Genomic DNA, 14,902 nt, shown 5'->3' on the forward strand with positions numbered 1-14,902 from the left:
ATGATCACAAGCACGGTGAGCAAAAATCCCAGAACCACAAGGGGGACCTAGTGAATGACCTGCAGAGAGCTGGGACCAAAGTAACAAAGCCTACCATCAGTAACACACTACTCCGCCAGGGACTCAAATCCTGCAGTGCCAGACGTGTCCCCCTGCTTAAGCCAGTACATGTCCAGGCCCGTCTGAAGTTTGCTAGAGAGCATTTGGATGATCCAGAAGAAGATTGGGAGAATGTCATATGGTCAGATGAAACCAAACTATAACTTTTTGGTAAAAACTCAACTCGTCGTGTTTGGAGGACAAAGAATGCTGAGTTGAATCCAAAGAACACCATACCTACTGTGAATCATGCTTTGGGGCTGTTTTTCTGCAAAGGGAACAGGACGATTGATCCGTGTAAAGGAAAGAATGAATGGGGCCATGTATCGTGAGATTTTGAGTGAAAACCTCCTTCCATCAGCAAGGGCATTGAAGATTAAACGTGGCTGGGTCTTTCAGCATGACAATGATCCCAAACACACCGCCCGGGCAACGAAGGAGTGGCTTTGTAAGAAGCATTTCAAGGTCCTGGAGTGGCCTAGCCAGTCTCCAGATCTCAACCCCATAGAAAATCTTTGGAGGGAGTTGCCCAACAACAGCCCCAAAACATCACTGCTCTAGAGGAGATCTGCATGGAGGAATGGGCCAAAATACCAGCAACAGTGTGTGAAAACCTTGTGAAGACTTGTGAATGACCTCTGTCATTGCCAACAAAGGGTATATAACAAAGTATTGAGAAACTTTTGTTATTGACCAAATACTTATTTTCTACCATAATTTGCAAATAAATTCATTAAAAATCCTACAATGTGATTGTAGGATTTTTTTTCTTCTCATTTTGTCTGTCACAGTTGAAGTGTACCTTCAAAAAAATTACGGGCCTCTCTCATCGTTTTAAGTGGGAGAACTTGCACAATTGGTGGCTGACTAAATACTTTTTTGCCCCACTGTGTCTGAGAATATCCAAGGGGCTTTTATATAATCCCAAATTAATAATAATCGCTTTATTTATTTAAAAAAAGTTTTCAAATAACGTAAAATGAGCGAAAAAAAGGCCGTTCTTGAACATGGGGTGAGACATTGTTACTAATTTGTAAATAAAGCCAGTTTTTTTAATTTAGTATAATTTATATCTGTTTTTAGAGGGAGATAAACCAAAAAACCTACAATCATCTCATGGGTATTGAACAAGCATCTGTAGCAACATAGCTTAAACCGGCGCTCCACTCAGGCACTGTACAACGTGATTGGTCAGGAGTGGGCTACAATACTACAGTAAAAGCAAAATAATCCTAACAAAATAAAATAATAAAAAACTTATTGTAACAGTTTTAGTAAGTCATGCACAATTATCAGTTTCTATTTAGGTTTGTCGCCCATTCATTGTCAGTTAGACACAGTAAGACCCAAAGGCAAAATCAGTGCTCTAACTCCCCCTGGTCTGGAACAATGAAGTGGTGATGCAAGGTACCGTACTAAACCACAAATTACCTCTAAATGCAGCAACCACTGCAGCAACCACTGTAAGCCTACACTGCCTGCAATGTTTTTGACCAGCTAACTTCGCTAGTGTCATAGCCTCTCTCTCTCTGCTAGCTAGCAAGTTTATCCAGTTTGTCAACTTGTGACTGTGTTCCAAAAACATGTCAACACATTGCTGAGATTGAGAAATGGGAGCCAGTCAGCCAGCCACCTCTCATACTTGGATAGCTAGCTAACGTCAGCTAAAGTTATTTTTGCCGATGGTCCTGTTTGTCATTGTATACCAGAAGTTATCTGCCAAAAATTGTCTGCCAAATTTGGTAAATTTCATTCATTGCATACCAAGTTGTCAGCCTAAAATGTTGTGCCTAAAATGGTCTGCCAAAAGTTTTCTGTCTAGCTAGCTAAGTCAATTGACAGCCTAGCTATCTAATTCAGTTTTAGCTCTATTATATAATATTGCTTGCATGATGTGATAAATGATGGCTTTATAAATACATTGCGCTGATATATTAGTCTGATATAAGATATACAGTTGAAGTCGGAAGATTACATACACCTTAGCCAAATGCATTTAAACTCAGTTTTTCACCATTCCTGACATTTAATCCTAGTAACAATAACCTGTTTTAGGTCCGTTAGGATCGCGACTTTATTTTAGGAATGTGAAATAACAGAATAATAGTAGAGAATAATTTCAGCTTTTAATTCTTTCATCACATTCCCAGTGGGTCAGAAAGTTTACATACACTCAATTAGTATTTGGTAGCATTGCCTTTAAATTGTTTAACTTGGGTCACATGTTTCGGGTAGCCTTCCACAAGCTTCCCACAATAAGTTGGCTGAATTTTGGCCCATTCCTCCTGACAGAGCTGGTGTAACTGAGTCAGATTTGTAGGTCTCCTTGCTTACACAATTTTTCAGATCTGCAGACAAATTTTCTATAGGATTGAGGTCAGGGCTTTGTGATGGCCACTCCAAAACCTTGACTTTGTTGTCCTTAAGCCATTTTGCCACAACATTGGAAGTATGCTTGGGGTCATTGTCCATTTGGAAGACCCATTTGCGACCAAGCATTAACTTCCTGACTGATGTCTTGAGATATCCACATAATTTTTCCCCCTCATGATGCCATCTATTTTGTGAAGTGCACCAGTCCCTCCTGCAGCAAAGTACCCCCACAACATGATGCTGCCACCCCCGTGCTTCACGGTTGGGATGATGTTCTTCGGCTTGCAAGCCTCCCCCTTTTTCCTCCAAACATAAGGATGGTCATTATGGCCAAACGGTTCTACTTTTGTTTCATCAGACCATCAGACCAAAAAGTACGATCTTTGTCCCCATGTGCAGTTGCAAACTGTAGTCTGGATTTTTTATGGTGGGTTTGGAGCCGTGGCTTCTTCCTTGCTGAGCAGCCTTTCAGGTTATGTCAATATAGGACTCGTTTTACTGTGGATATAGATACTTTTGTACCTGTTTCCTCCAGCATCTTCACAAGGTCCTTTGCTGTTCTGGGATTGATTTGCACTTTTCGCACAAGTACGTTCATCTCTAGGAGACAGAACGTGGTATGACGGCTGCGTGGTCCTATGGTGTTTATACTTGCGTACTATTGTTTGTACAGATGAACGTGGTACCTTCAGGCGTTTGGAAATTGCTCCCAAGGATGAACCAGACTTGTGGAGGTCTACAATTTTTTTTCTGATGTCTTTGCTGATTTCTTTCAAGCTGTTTACAGGCACAGTCAACTTACTGTATGTAAACTTCTGACCCAGTGGAATTGGGATACAGTGAAATAATCGGTCTGTAAATAATTTACTAGATGTTCTAATCGACTTTCCAAATTTGTGGAGTGATTGAAAAACAAGTTTTAATGACTCCAACCTAAGTGTATGTACATTTCTGACTTCAACTGTATATTTAATGGAAAAGAGACGTATGTTTCTGAACAATGCAATATGAATGAGCGGTGCAGATTGCGATTCGATTTGAGCAGGGCACGCCTCCCCAACTATTTTGTCACACTTTTACAGTGTTAGTTTAATCAGCAGTTGTACAGTATGATACAAAAATCCAAAATTGGACTGTATGCGTGCATGCGTTTGTACTGCTGTATGGGTACTATAATTAAATACACGTTGAATCTAACTGATCCTGCTGTATTGTCCTTTTAGTCTGTGTGATTTGAGGCTTAAAAATAATAATAATAATGTTTTTGTCTGTTTTCAGGGCAGGCAGGAGGGTGTCCACATCGACCCCTGGGAGGATACTGACTACAGCATCTATAAGGTCACAGACCGCCACGGCTTCCTGCAGTAAGTTGACAGCTCCATGACAGCTCCGACTGTGTTCACCTCTCTTCTGGAGCCAGGGGTTCACCCCAACCATGTGCCTAGGTTTAGGGCTTCAACCTTAGCAGAGTACTGGGTTTAGAGTACACATACACAACATGCAAATGGAAGGAGAAGAGAAGGGAAGCCTTAAACTGCTGTAATGAACGAACCATTATCCACTGACTCGCCTTTTGTTTGTCTTTCTCCTCAGCGAAGAGGAGCTGCCCACTCCGAGTGCAATTGAAGAGAAGGTATGTACTGCTGATCACCTTTGGGTTGATTGATTGATTGATTTTGTTTATTTCTTCTGTCTTACCTTCAGCAAAAGCATCACGAGATAGAGCGGGTGGAGAAATGGCTGAAGATGGTCAAGAAGTGGGACAAGTACAGGAACAGCGACAAGGTGACCGACCCAGTGCTGAGTGACTATAGGCACCACAAACAACACCTCAGCCCTCTCTCCTCTCTCTCATTTGTTCATTGCTTCCCTTTTTCAATCGCCAGTCTTATCATTTTTGGGACGGAGGGGGAATCATTAGTTGTAGTTTTCCTTTTTCCTCTTTTAGCCCTTGCGTCTTTCTTTAGATGGTAAAGATAGTGTACTAGGGGAACCTCCTCTTTAATGATCACCCCATCTCTACTGATATCTACTCTCTCTGGTCTTTCTCTTTCTAGTCTTTCAGTCTCGTCTCTTTAGAAGGTGAAGCGTGTTTAAGGCAGTCTTAATATAGCTCTTCCTCTCTCTTTCTCTGGTCTCTCTCTCCCCATCTCTAGATGGTGAAGCGTGTGTACAAGGGAATCCCCCTCCAGTTGAGAGGCCAGGCCTGGGCTCTGCTACTGGACATAGAGAAGGTGAAGCAGGAGAACTCTGGAAAGTATGAGGTAAGCAAACTATAGAATTAAACCCTTTCTCCCTCCATTTCCCATCTTATAGGCTTGGTGGAATGTTTTTTATATATCTATATTGCACACCTATCCACATCCTTTCAGATCTACAGAATAGCCTAGGAGTAGGGGCTAGGGGTTGATTTGGGATTCTGCAGAAGGGTAGCTCTCCTGGAGGAGAGTTGGCTACCCCCTGTATACAGCAGACCTGAGTTTAAATAATAATAGGGTATTTCAATTGCTTTGAAAGACATTTGGAAGTAAGTTATTTGAAAAGAGAAGTAATTGGATTTTAGAATGTATTTGGAAATACACTTAAAGTATAAATTGACTCAAGTACACTCCCTTGCTTTTAACCCAGGTCAGTTTGGTATTGGTTTAGTATTTGAAATAATGTATTTGAAAATACTTTCAAATAGTAGGGTATTTTTAGGAAAGTTCCAATGGGAGTAGTTGATTTGGGCCACATTATTTGTAAATACTCAAATACACATGTATTTGAACCCAGGTCTGATATACAGTAACTGATGTTATTCTGCTTGGTTCCTTTATGGCCAGACTATGAAGGAGCAGGCCAGGAGTTTCTCTACAGAGATCAAACAGATTGATCTGGATGTCAACAGAACCTTCCGGAACAACATCATGTTCATGGAACGCTTTGGAGTCAAGTACGTCATACTCATAGTTATCACCCTAAAGCCACTAACCAGGGCTGTAACAAAGCATGCTATTGGTATATTTTGAACAGGGTTGTACAATTCCGGAAACTTTCTCAGGAAGTGTCCAGGTTTTTCAGAAATTCCACTTGGAAGATTACCGGAACCATGAGGGAATAAGCAGGGAAAACCCTTCAACCCGAATTTTGGAAAAACTTGGGAAATTCCTTGGAATTTTGCACTCCTTATTATGCACATCATGTTCATGGGCTGCTTCTGTGTCAAATATGTCATACTCATCGTTATCACCCTAAAGCCACTAACCAGGGCCGTAGCAATGCATGCTATTGGTATATTATGAATAGGGTTGTACGATTCCGGAAACTTTCACAGGAAGTTTCCAGGTTTTTCAGAAATTCTGCTGGAAGATTACCTGAACCAGGAGGGAATAAGCAGGGAAAAGCCTTCACCCAGAATTTTGGGAAAAACCTGGGAAATTCCTTGGAATTTTGCACTCCTTATTATGCACATCATGTTCATGGGCTGCTTCGGAGTCAAGTGAGACACCTGCTACTGCTACACCATCAGGCACATTAGGCCTGGGCAATTACTTTCCATGGAGGGCCACATAAGAATATAATTGTGCCATTGCGGGCCAGAATCATATCAAATTTGATTTGTCACATGCACATGGTTAGCAGATGTTAATGCGAGTGTAGCGGAATGCTTGTGCTTCTAGTTCCGACCATGCAGTAGTATCTAACAAGTAATAACAATTTCACAACAACTACCTTATACACACAAGTGTAAAGGAATTAATAAGAATATGTACATAAAAATATATGAATGAGCGATGACCGAACGGCATAGGCAAGATGCAGTAGATGGTATAGAGTACAGTATATACATGAGTAATGTAGGGTATGTAAACATTATTTAAAGTGACTAGTGATACATTTATTCCATCCAATTTTTTATTATTAAAGTGGCGAGAGATGAGTCAGTATGTTGGCAGCAGCCACTCAATGTTAGTGGTGGCTCTTTAACAGTCTGATGGCCTTGAGATAGAAGCTGATTTTCAGTCTCTCAGTCCCTGCTTTGATGCACCTGTACTGACCTTGCCTTCTGGATGATAGCGGGGTGAACAGGCAGTGGCTCTGGTGGTTGTTGTCCTTGATGATCTTTATGGCCTTCCTATGACATCGGGTGGTGTAAGTGTCCTGGAGGGCAGATAGTTTGCCCCCGGTGATGCGTTGTGCAGACCTCACTACCCTCTGGAGAGCCTTACGGTTATGGGCGGAGCAGTTGCCGTACCAGGCGGTGATACAGCCCGACAGGATGCTCTCGATTGTGCATCTAAAAGATTGGGTGTTTTTGGTGACACGCCAAATTTCTTCAGCCTCCTAAGGTTGAAGAGGCGCTGCTGCGTCTTCTTCACCAAGCTGTCTGTGTGGTTGGACCATTTCTGTTTGTCCGTGATGTGTACGCCAAGGAACTTAAAACTTTCCACCTTCTCCACTACTGTCCCGTCGATGTGGATAGGGGGCTGCTCCCTCTGCTGTTTCCTGAAGTCCGTTGATCATCTCCTTTGTTTTGTTGACATTGAGTGTGAGGTTATTTTCCTGACACCACACTTCGAGGGCCCTCACCTCCTCCCCGTAGGCCGTCTCGTCGTTGTTGGTAATCAAGCCTACCACTGTAGTGTTGTTTGCAAACTTGATGATTGAGTTGGAGGCGTGCGTGGCCACACAGTCATGGGTGAACAGGGAGTACAGGAGAGGGCTGAGAACGCACCCTTGTGGGACCCCAGTGTTGAGGATCAGTGGGGTGGAGATGCTATTTCCTACCCTCATCACCTGGGGGTGGCCCGTCAGGAAGTCCAGGACCCAGTTGCACAGGGCGGGGTCTGGACCCAGGGTCTCGAGCTTAATGACGAGTTTGGAGGGTACTATGGTGTTAAATGCTGAGCTGTAGTCGATGAACAGCATTCTTACATAGGTATTCCTATTGTCCAGATTGGTTAGATCAGTGTGATTGCAATTGCAGGATTATACATAATATATATGACTGTGTTGACAGATCTATCTACTGTAAATCACGTCCAGGTATTCTACTTATTTTACTTTTTTAACATGCACAGAAATAATCCACATCCATGTTCTCCTTTTGGTAGGTATTTTCATTATTAAACATGCAATGAACTACATGGAGGGAAAAGTACACTGTGCATTCAGCACCACGGACAGAACTTTTGGTAACGGGTATGCACAAAAACATAAGAAAGAGAGAAAGCTTAACATTAAGTTTAAAATACTCAATCAGTGTGAGAAATTAAGTCTCTGATGGGCATTGACTAGAGCAGTGAAGTCAGGTATAGTTTGATGTCGCTATGCTCAGTGGGACGTTATCCACATTGATAGTGAAAGGAGAGGAAACCAACAGCATTTCATTTTCCAACACTTTGAAATCCTCAAAACGATGAGAAAACTCACCGTTCAAAGCACGCAGCAGCAATGTATAATCCCACTGGTCATCTGATAGGGAACAGACTAGTAGTGTCGGAAGGTGGGTGAGATCGTTGGCTTCTACTTGTCGGGTCAGGAGCAGTAATTGAAGGCTGTACATCAATGCTGTGTGCAAAAAGGCCCTTCCCTTGTAGTTTGGAATGTATTCCTGTGGGCCATGATGTCCACGGTGAAGGCAAAATCAGCCAACCATTCTTTATGTTGCAGTTGTTGCAGTCCACATATTTTCCTTTCATTTGCAAAAACTCAGCAATCTCCGACTTCAGGTCCCACAACCTTTTAAGCACCTTCCCCAAACTCAGCCATCTCATGTTTGTGTGGTAGGGGAGATCTGCATGACCCGACTCTGTCTTTTCCAACTGTGAGACAAACTGCCTGTGGTTTAAAGATTTTGCTCTTATGAAGTTTACTACTTTAGTGACTGTATCCACAACATGGCTCATTTTCAGAACACATTGACAGAGCACCTCCTGATGAATAATGCAATGCAGGAAAATACTTTTCTGATCTGGGTTCAGCTCAGCTTCTTGATCTTGTGTCCTTTTCAAAACGCCAATGTTTTTTCCGTCAAGTTTGGGCACCCATTAGTGGTCACACTGGATAACTTTTCAAAACTCAGTCCCAGCTTTGCCACACACTTATTAACCTCCAATAAATCTTTCCATGTGGTTGTGCTCTTCATTGACTGCACTGAAGCAAGCTCCTCACGTGCATCACTGCTCTCATCCAGGGCCAAGGAGAAATGGGTGAAATCATGTACCTTGTCTTTCAACTGTTGTTCCATATTCTCTGCGATGTCCTCAACACGGCGTGTCACTGTTCGTCTTGCCAGGGATACATTTTCAAACGTCTCTTTCTTGTTGGGGCAAAGTATTGCTGCAGAGTCAATTAAACATTCTTTAATGAATCTCTGAGATTCAGATAAATCGCTATAACATCCCTAGCCAGTGATCCATCCCTAGAGCCTTGTTGCATAACTTTTTTCCCAACCTTTGACACCATTATGTAAGTGATCAAGGTTTGCTTAGCTTTCATATTTTGTTTCACTGGCTCTGGCCTGCGTTTTGGTTCTAAAACCCCAACTGTTTTGGTTCCCCTGCCTCTCGTGTCCATGTCTGACTTCGCTAAGTCTCCTACAGGCCTGAACTCAGACACCTAACCTTGACACACACACGCGCATACTCATACGCACTCACATGTTTGTTTTACTATCCTTGTTGGGAATCAATTGTTTGGTCCCCATCAAAATCCTATTTTCCCTAAACCATAACCTTAAGCCCCTAATTGTAACCCTAAACCCAATCCCGATTGCCCCAACCCCCCCGACGGCGTCATTGCACAAATTTGTACGTAGAATCTGGATATGTGTGCAACAAAAGTTAAACATTCACCTTCTGCTAACATTTGTGTTAATCCGTCTGCCCATTCAGTTTGACGCATACGTTCGATAAATCCAACGTGTGCACCACACAGGACACACTGCAACTGCCTCTGCAATGCAATGCTGCAAGGCAAACGCAGCGTTCCATGGGAAATTAATGTATTTCGGTCTACCAAAATGCAATGACGCTGTCGGTGTGATCGAGGCGTAAGCCTAAAATAGCCTTTTTCATTGTGGAGACTGGCAAAAATTCCCCCTTGTTTCACTATCCTTGTGAGGACATGAGTATGTGAGTGGTCTGCTAAGAAATTCACCGAAAAATACAAATGTGACTCCAAATTTGCTCCATTCATTAAAACCACCATTTAATCAACACTCATCTATTTGTGTGACTACCTGGACCTGTCATTTGGTTGTGAAGTATTGAAACCAAACCATATGATTTGAATGAAAAGTATTTTAATAAATAACATGAAAAGGTGACTGTAAGAAGCACTCACCATTTCAAATAGGCTATAGGTCAAATTAAACAGCATATGAACACTAAATAGGTCAGGAGCCAGACAGGTAGACTAAGAAGGAACGAAAATGTATTATTTAGGCTATATTATTTGCATATTATTTCAATTACTTAAAGGCTATATATAGCCTACAAAGAAAATAATTGTGTATCATTTGCGAGTGCGACACTAGGCTGGCATACATATTAAGCACTTAGCCTTTAAACAACATATCGTTGTATTAAATCATTATAGTCTAAATTGCGCATATAGGCTGTGACTTCAATCAAAATGAAACAAAAATTGTCTTGTTAGGCTCAGTGCCTTTTTGAATTCACTTTTGGAAACACGAGTTATAAACAAATAAATAAAAATATATTTTAGTTTCTTCAAAGTAGCCTCCCTTTGCCCTGATGACAGCTTCGCACACTCTTGGCATTCCCTCAACCAGCTTCACCTGGAAGGCTTTTCCAACAATCTTGAAGGAGTTCCCACATATGCAGAGCACTTGTTGGCTGCTTTTCCTTCACTCTGCGGTCCAACTCATCGAAAAACATTTAAATTGGGTTGAGGTTGGGGGATTGTGAAGGCCAGGTCATCTGATGCAGCACTCTATCACTCTCCTTCTTGGTCAAATAGCCCTTACACAGCCTGGAGGTGTTGGGTCATTGTCCAATTGAAAAACAATTGATAGTCCCACTCAGTGCAAACCAGGTGGAATGGCATATCGCTGCAGAATGCTGTGTACCTTGTTCTAAATAAATCGGACAGTGTTACCAGCAAGCACCATCACACCACCACCTCTGTGCTTCACGGTGGAACTACACATGCGGAGATCATCTGTTCATCTACTCTGCGTCTCACAAAGACACGCCGGTTGGAACGACATATCTGAAATTTGGACTCATCAGACAGATTTTCACTGGTATGATGTCCATTGCTTGTGTGTTTCTTGGCCCAGGCAAGTCTTCTTATTATTGGTGTCCTATAGCAGTCTTTTCTTTTCAGCAATTTGACCTTGAAGGCCTGATTCACACAGTCTCCTCTGAACAGTTGATGTTGAGATGTGTCTGTTACTTGAACTCTGAAGCATTTATTTGGGCTGCAATTTTTGAGGCTGGTAACTAATAAACTTATCCTCTGTAGCAGAGGTACCTCTGTTTCATCATAGCGCTTGATGGTTTTTGCGAATGTACTTGAAGAATTTCAAAGTTCTTGAAATGTTCCACGTTGACTGACCTTCATGTCTTAAAGGACTGTCATTTCTCTTTGCTTATTTGAACTGTTCTTGCCATAATATGGACTTAGCTTTTACCAAATAGGCCTATCTTCTGTATACCACTCCTACCTTGTCACAACACAGCTGATTGGCTCAAGTGCATTATGAAGGAAAGAAATTCCACAAATTCACTTTTAACAAGGCACACCTGTTAATTGAAATGCATTCCAGGTGACTACCTCATGAAACTGGTTGAGAGAATGCCAAGAGTGTGCAAAGGGTGGCTACTTTGAAGAATCTCAAATATTTAATATATTTTGATTAAGTTGCAGCAGATGTCTGTGGATGGGGCCCTGACCACGCTCTGACTGTTCTCCAGGCAGCGGTAAAGCTGGAATGTGTCCCAGGCACTGTTGGTGGCCACGCCGCCTCCCTCAGAACCAGTGAATATGTCCAGGTTCTTAGTGTGGCATCACAATCTATAGAAAGTTACAGAAGATGTAGTTAGATATTTTGTATGGCATGGGAAGACTGAATCCCAACTTAATATCCTTGTAGCTTGAGTTTTTATGCAGGTGAAATCAATGTATGCTTCCCGCAAAAGTCTCAATTGTGTCTCGGTGTGGGAACTAACCGAGTCAATGAGTGTGTATGGGGACTGGACATCACTGAGTGAAGAGTAGAGGGTCAAGATTAGACAAACACGGTAGTCCATCCCTGCCTCAACACTGGTCTGGGAAGCACCAAATATCAAATCAAAATCAAATCAGTTATTTGTCACATGCTTCGTGAAACAACAACCGGTGTAGACATTGAAATGATTATTTACGGGCCCTTCACAACAATGCAAAGAGAAAAAAGAATAAATACTCAATGAGTAACAATAACTTGGCTACATATAGTGGGGCAAAAAAAGTATTTAGTCAGCCACCAATTGTGCAAGTTTTCCCACTTAAAAAGATGAGAGGCCTGTCATTTTTTCATCATAGGTACACTTCAACTATGACAGACAAAATAAGAAAAACAAATCCAGAAAATCACATTGTAGGATTTTTAATGAATTTACTTACAAATTATGGTGGAAAATAAGTATTTGGTCACCTACAAACAAGCAAGATTTCTGGCTCTCACGGACCTGTAACTTCTTCTTTAAGAGGCTCCTCTGTCCTCCACTCGTTACCTGTATTAATGGCACCTGTTTGAACTTGTTATCAGTATAAAAGACACCTGTCCACAATCTCAAACAGTCACACTCCAAACTCCACTATGGCCAAGACCAAAGAGCTGTCAAAGGACACCAGAAACAAAATTCTAGACCTGCACCAGGCTGGGAAGACTGAATCTGCAATAGGTAAGCAGCTTGGTTTGAAGAAATCAACTGTGGGAGCAATTATTAGGAAATGGAAGACATACAAGACCACTGATAATCTCCCTCGATCTGGGGCTCCACACAAGATCTCACCCCGTGCGGTCAAAATGATCACAAGAACGGTGAGCAAAAATCCCAGAACCACAAGGGGGACCTAGTGAATGACCTGCAGAGAGCTGGGACCAAAGTAACAAAGCCTACCATCAGTAACACACTACACGGCCGGGGACTCAAATCCTGCAGTGCCAGACGTGTCCCCCTGCTTCAGGCCCGTCTGAAGTTTGCTAGAGAGCATTTGGATGATCCAGAAGAAGATTGGGAGAATGTCATATGGTCAGATGAAATCAAAATATAACTTTTTGGTAAAAACTAAACTCGTTGTGTTTGGAGGACAAAGAATGCTGAGTTGCATCCAAAGAACACCATACTTACTGTGAAGCATGGGGGTGGAAACATCATGCTTTGGGGCTGTTTTTCTGCAAAGGGACCAGGACGACTGATCCGTGTAAAGGAAAGAATGAATTGTGTTCATGTATTGTGAGATTTTGAGTGAAAACCTCCTTCCATCAGCAAGGGCATTGAAGATGAAACTTGGCTGGGTCTTTCAGCGTGACAATGATCCCAAACACACCGCCCGGGCAACGAAGGAGTGGCTTTGTAAGAAGCATTTCAAGGTCCTTGAGGACCTTGGGCCAAAATACCAGCAACAAAACCTTGTGAAGACTTACAGAAAAGGTTTTGACCTCTGCCATTGCCAACAAAGGGTATATAACAAAGTATTGAGAAACTTTTGTTAGACCAAATACTTATTTTCCACCATAATTTGCAAATAAATTCATTAAAAATCCTAGTGTGTTTTTCAGGATTTTCTCATTTTTTCTGTCATAGTTGAAGTGGTACCTATGATGAAAATTACAGGCCTCATCTTTTTAAGTGGGAGAACTTGCACAATTGGTGGCTGACTAAATACTTTTTTGCCCCACTGTACACGTGTTACCTGTACCAAGTTGATGTGCAGCGGTAAGAGGTAATTGAGGCAGTTACATGTTTTTTTTAAATGCACTTCCTTACAACACACAAGACACTCATATATACACAGCACTGATTTACATTATAAATGGTTGTTCGATGAATTCCAGGACCAATACTATTTTGATAATTGACCAGACCAGGTCAAATGTGACAACTAGCAAGTGCTTTCCATTATTCTGAAGCAGGAATGGCGTCTGGCCACTGCCTCAGCCTTCTTTAACAGCTCCCCATATGGTAGTGGGGTTCCCACGACGCTGCTGGCAGTCGCCATACCCTAGCTCAAGACCAGAAATGTAAAAGTAGGCTACAAAAAGTAGACAAATCGTTCCAATTCAAATGTAACGGCTGTTTAATGAATTGGTTGGCTGGATTTAGGACCATGCAGAACATCGCTCGGAGAGAAGCTGCCAGGCTGCACACCTTTCTCTCTGCATAGAGCAGAGACAGTGCCAGATAATTTACTTTGCCATTTAGGCAGTGCACCGATGCTTTGAATTTGAAGTTGGCATTTGAACTCGGCCTTGTGAGCCTTGCAGCCAGCTGTTTTTTGCACCGATTACTTTCAGATTTATGTCGGCATAGGCGGCGTCTCCAATAAGCTAGGGGAAGATAAGCTTCCCCTAAAGTTAATTGAATTAAATGTGCTAAAATTACCTATATACAGTTGAAGTCGGAAGTTTACATACACCTTAGACAAATACATTTAAACTCAGCTTTTCACAATTCCTGACATTTAATCCTAGTAAAAAATTCCCTGTCTTAGGTCAGTTAGGATCACCACTTAATTTTAAGAATGTGAAATGTCAGAATAATAGTAGTGATTTATTTCAGCTTTGATTTCTTTCATCACATTCCCAGTGGGTCAGAAGTTTACATTCACTCAATTAGTATTTGGTAACATTGCCTTTAAATTGTTTAACTTGGGTTAAACGTTTCGGGTAGCCTTCCACAAGTTTCCCACAGTAAGTTGACTGAATTTTGGCCTATTTCTTCTGACAGAGCTGGTGTAACTGAGTCAGGTTTGTTGGCCTCCTTGCGCGCACACACTTTTTCAATTTTGCTACCAGATTTTATATGGAATTGAGGTCAGGGCTTTGTGATGGCCACTCCAATACCTTGACTTTGTTGTCCTTAAGCCATTTTGCCACAACTTTGGAAGTATGCTTGGGGTCATTGTCCATTTGGAAAACCCATTTGCGACCAAGCCTTACCTTCCTGACTGACGTCTTGAGATGTTGCTTCAATATATCCACATAATTTACCTCCCTCATGATGCCATCTATTTTGTGAAGTGCACCAGTCCCTCCTGTAGCAAAGTACCTTCACAACATGATGCTGCCACCCCCGTGTTCCACGGTTGGGATGGTGTTCTTCGGCTTGCAAGCCTCCCCTTTTTCCTCCAAAACATAACGATGGTCATTATCTTTGTCCCCATGTACAGTTGCAAATCGTAGTCTGGCTTTTATATGGTGGTTTTGGAC

The 14,902-nt window shown here is 42.0% G+C and overlaps 1 protein-coding gene across 2 annotated transcripts in view; it reads left to right on the forward strand.

The window, feature by feature from the left end:
• The window catches only part of si:dkeyp-19e1.3 (formin-like protein 5), a 109,636-nt gene that overhangs the window by 63,339 nt on the left and 31,395 nt on the right, over positions 1-14,902 (forward strand). For both annotated transcript variants that reach the window (XR_004204802.1, XM_020456209.2), the window contains exons 3-7: positions 3,751-3,836; positions 4,066-4,105; positions 4,177-4,257; positions 4,629-4,736; positions 5,298-5,407. Coding sequence is in view for 1 of the 2 variants with exons in the window: in XM_020456209.2 (XP_020311798.1) it covers positions 3,751-3,836; positions 4,066-4,105; positions 4,177-4,257; positions 4,629-4,736; positions 5,298-5,407 (425 nt within the window). In the remaining variant the exon portion in view is untranslated. The remainder of the gene's footprint in view (positions 1-3,750; positions 3,837-4,065; positions 4,106-4,176; positions 4,258-4,628; positions 4,737-5,297; positions 5,408-14,902) is intronic.

Source organism: Oncorhynchus kisutch, linkage group LG22 (assembly GCF_002021735.2).
Source record: "Oncorhynchus kisutch isolate 150728-3 linkage group LG22, Okis_V2, whole genome shotgun sequence".
Classification (NCBI taxonomy): domain Eukaryota; kingdom Metazoa; phylum Chordata; class Actinopteri; order Salmoniformes; family Salmonidae; genus Oncorhynchus; species Oncorhynchus kisutch.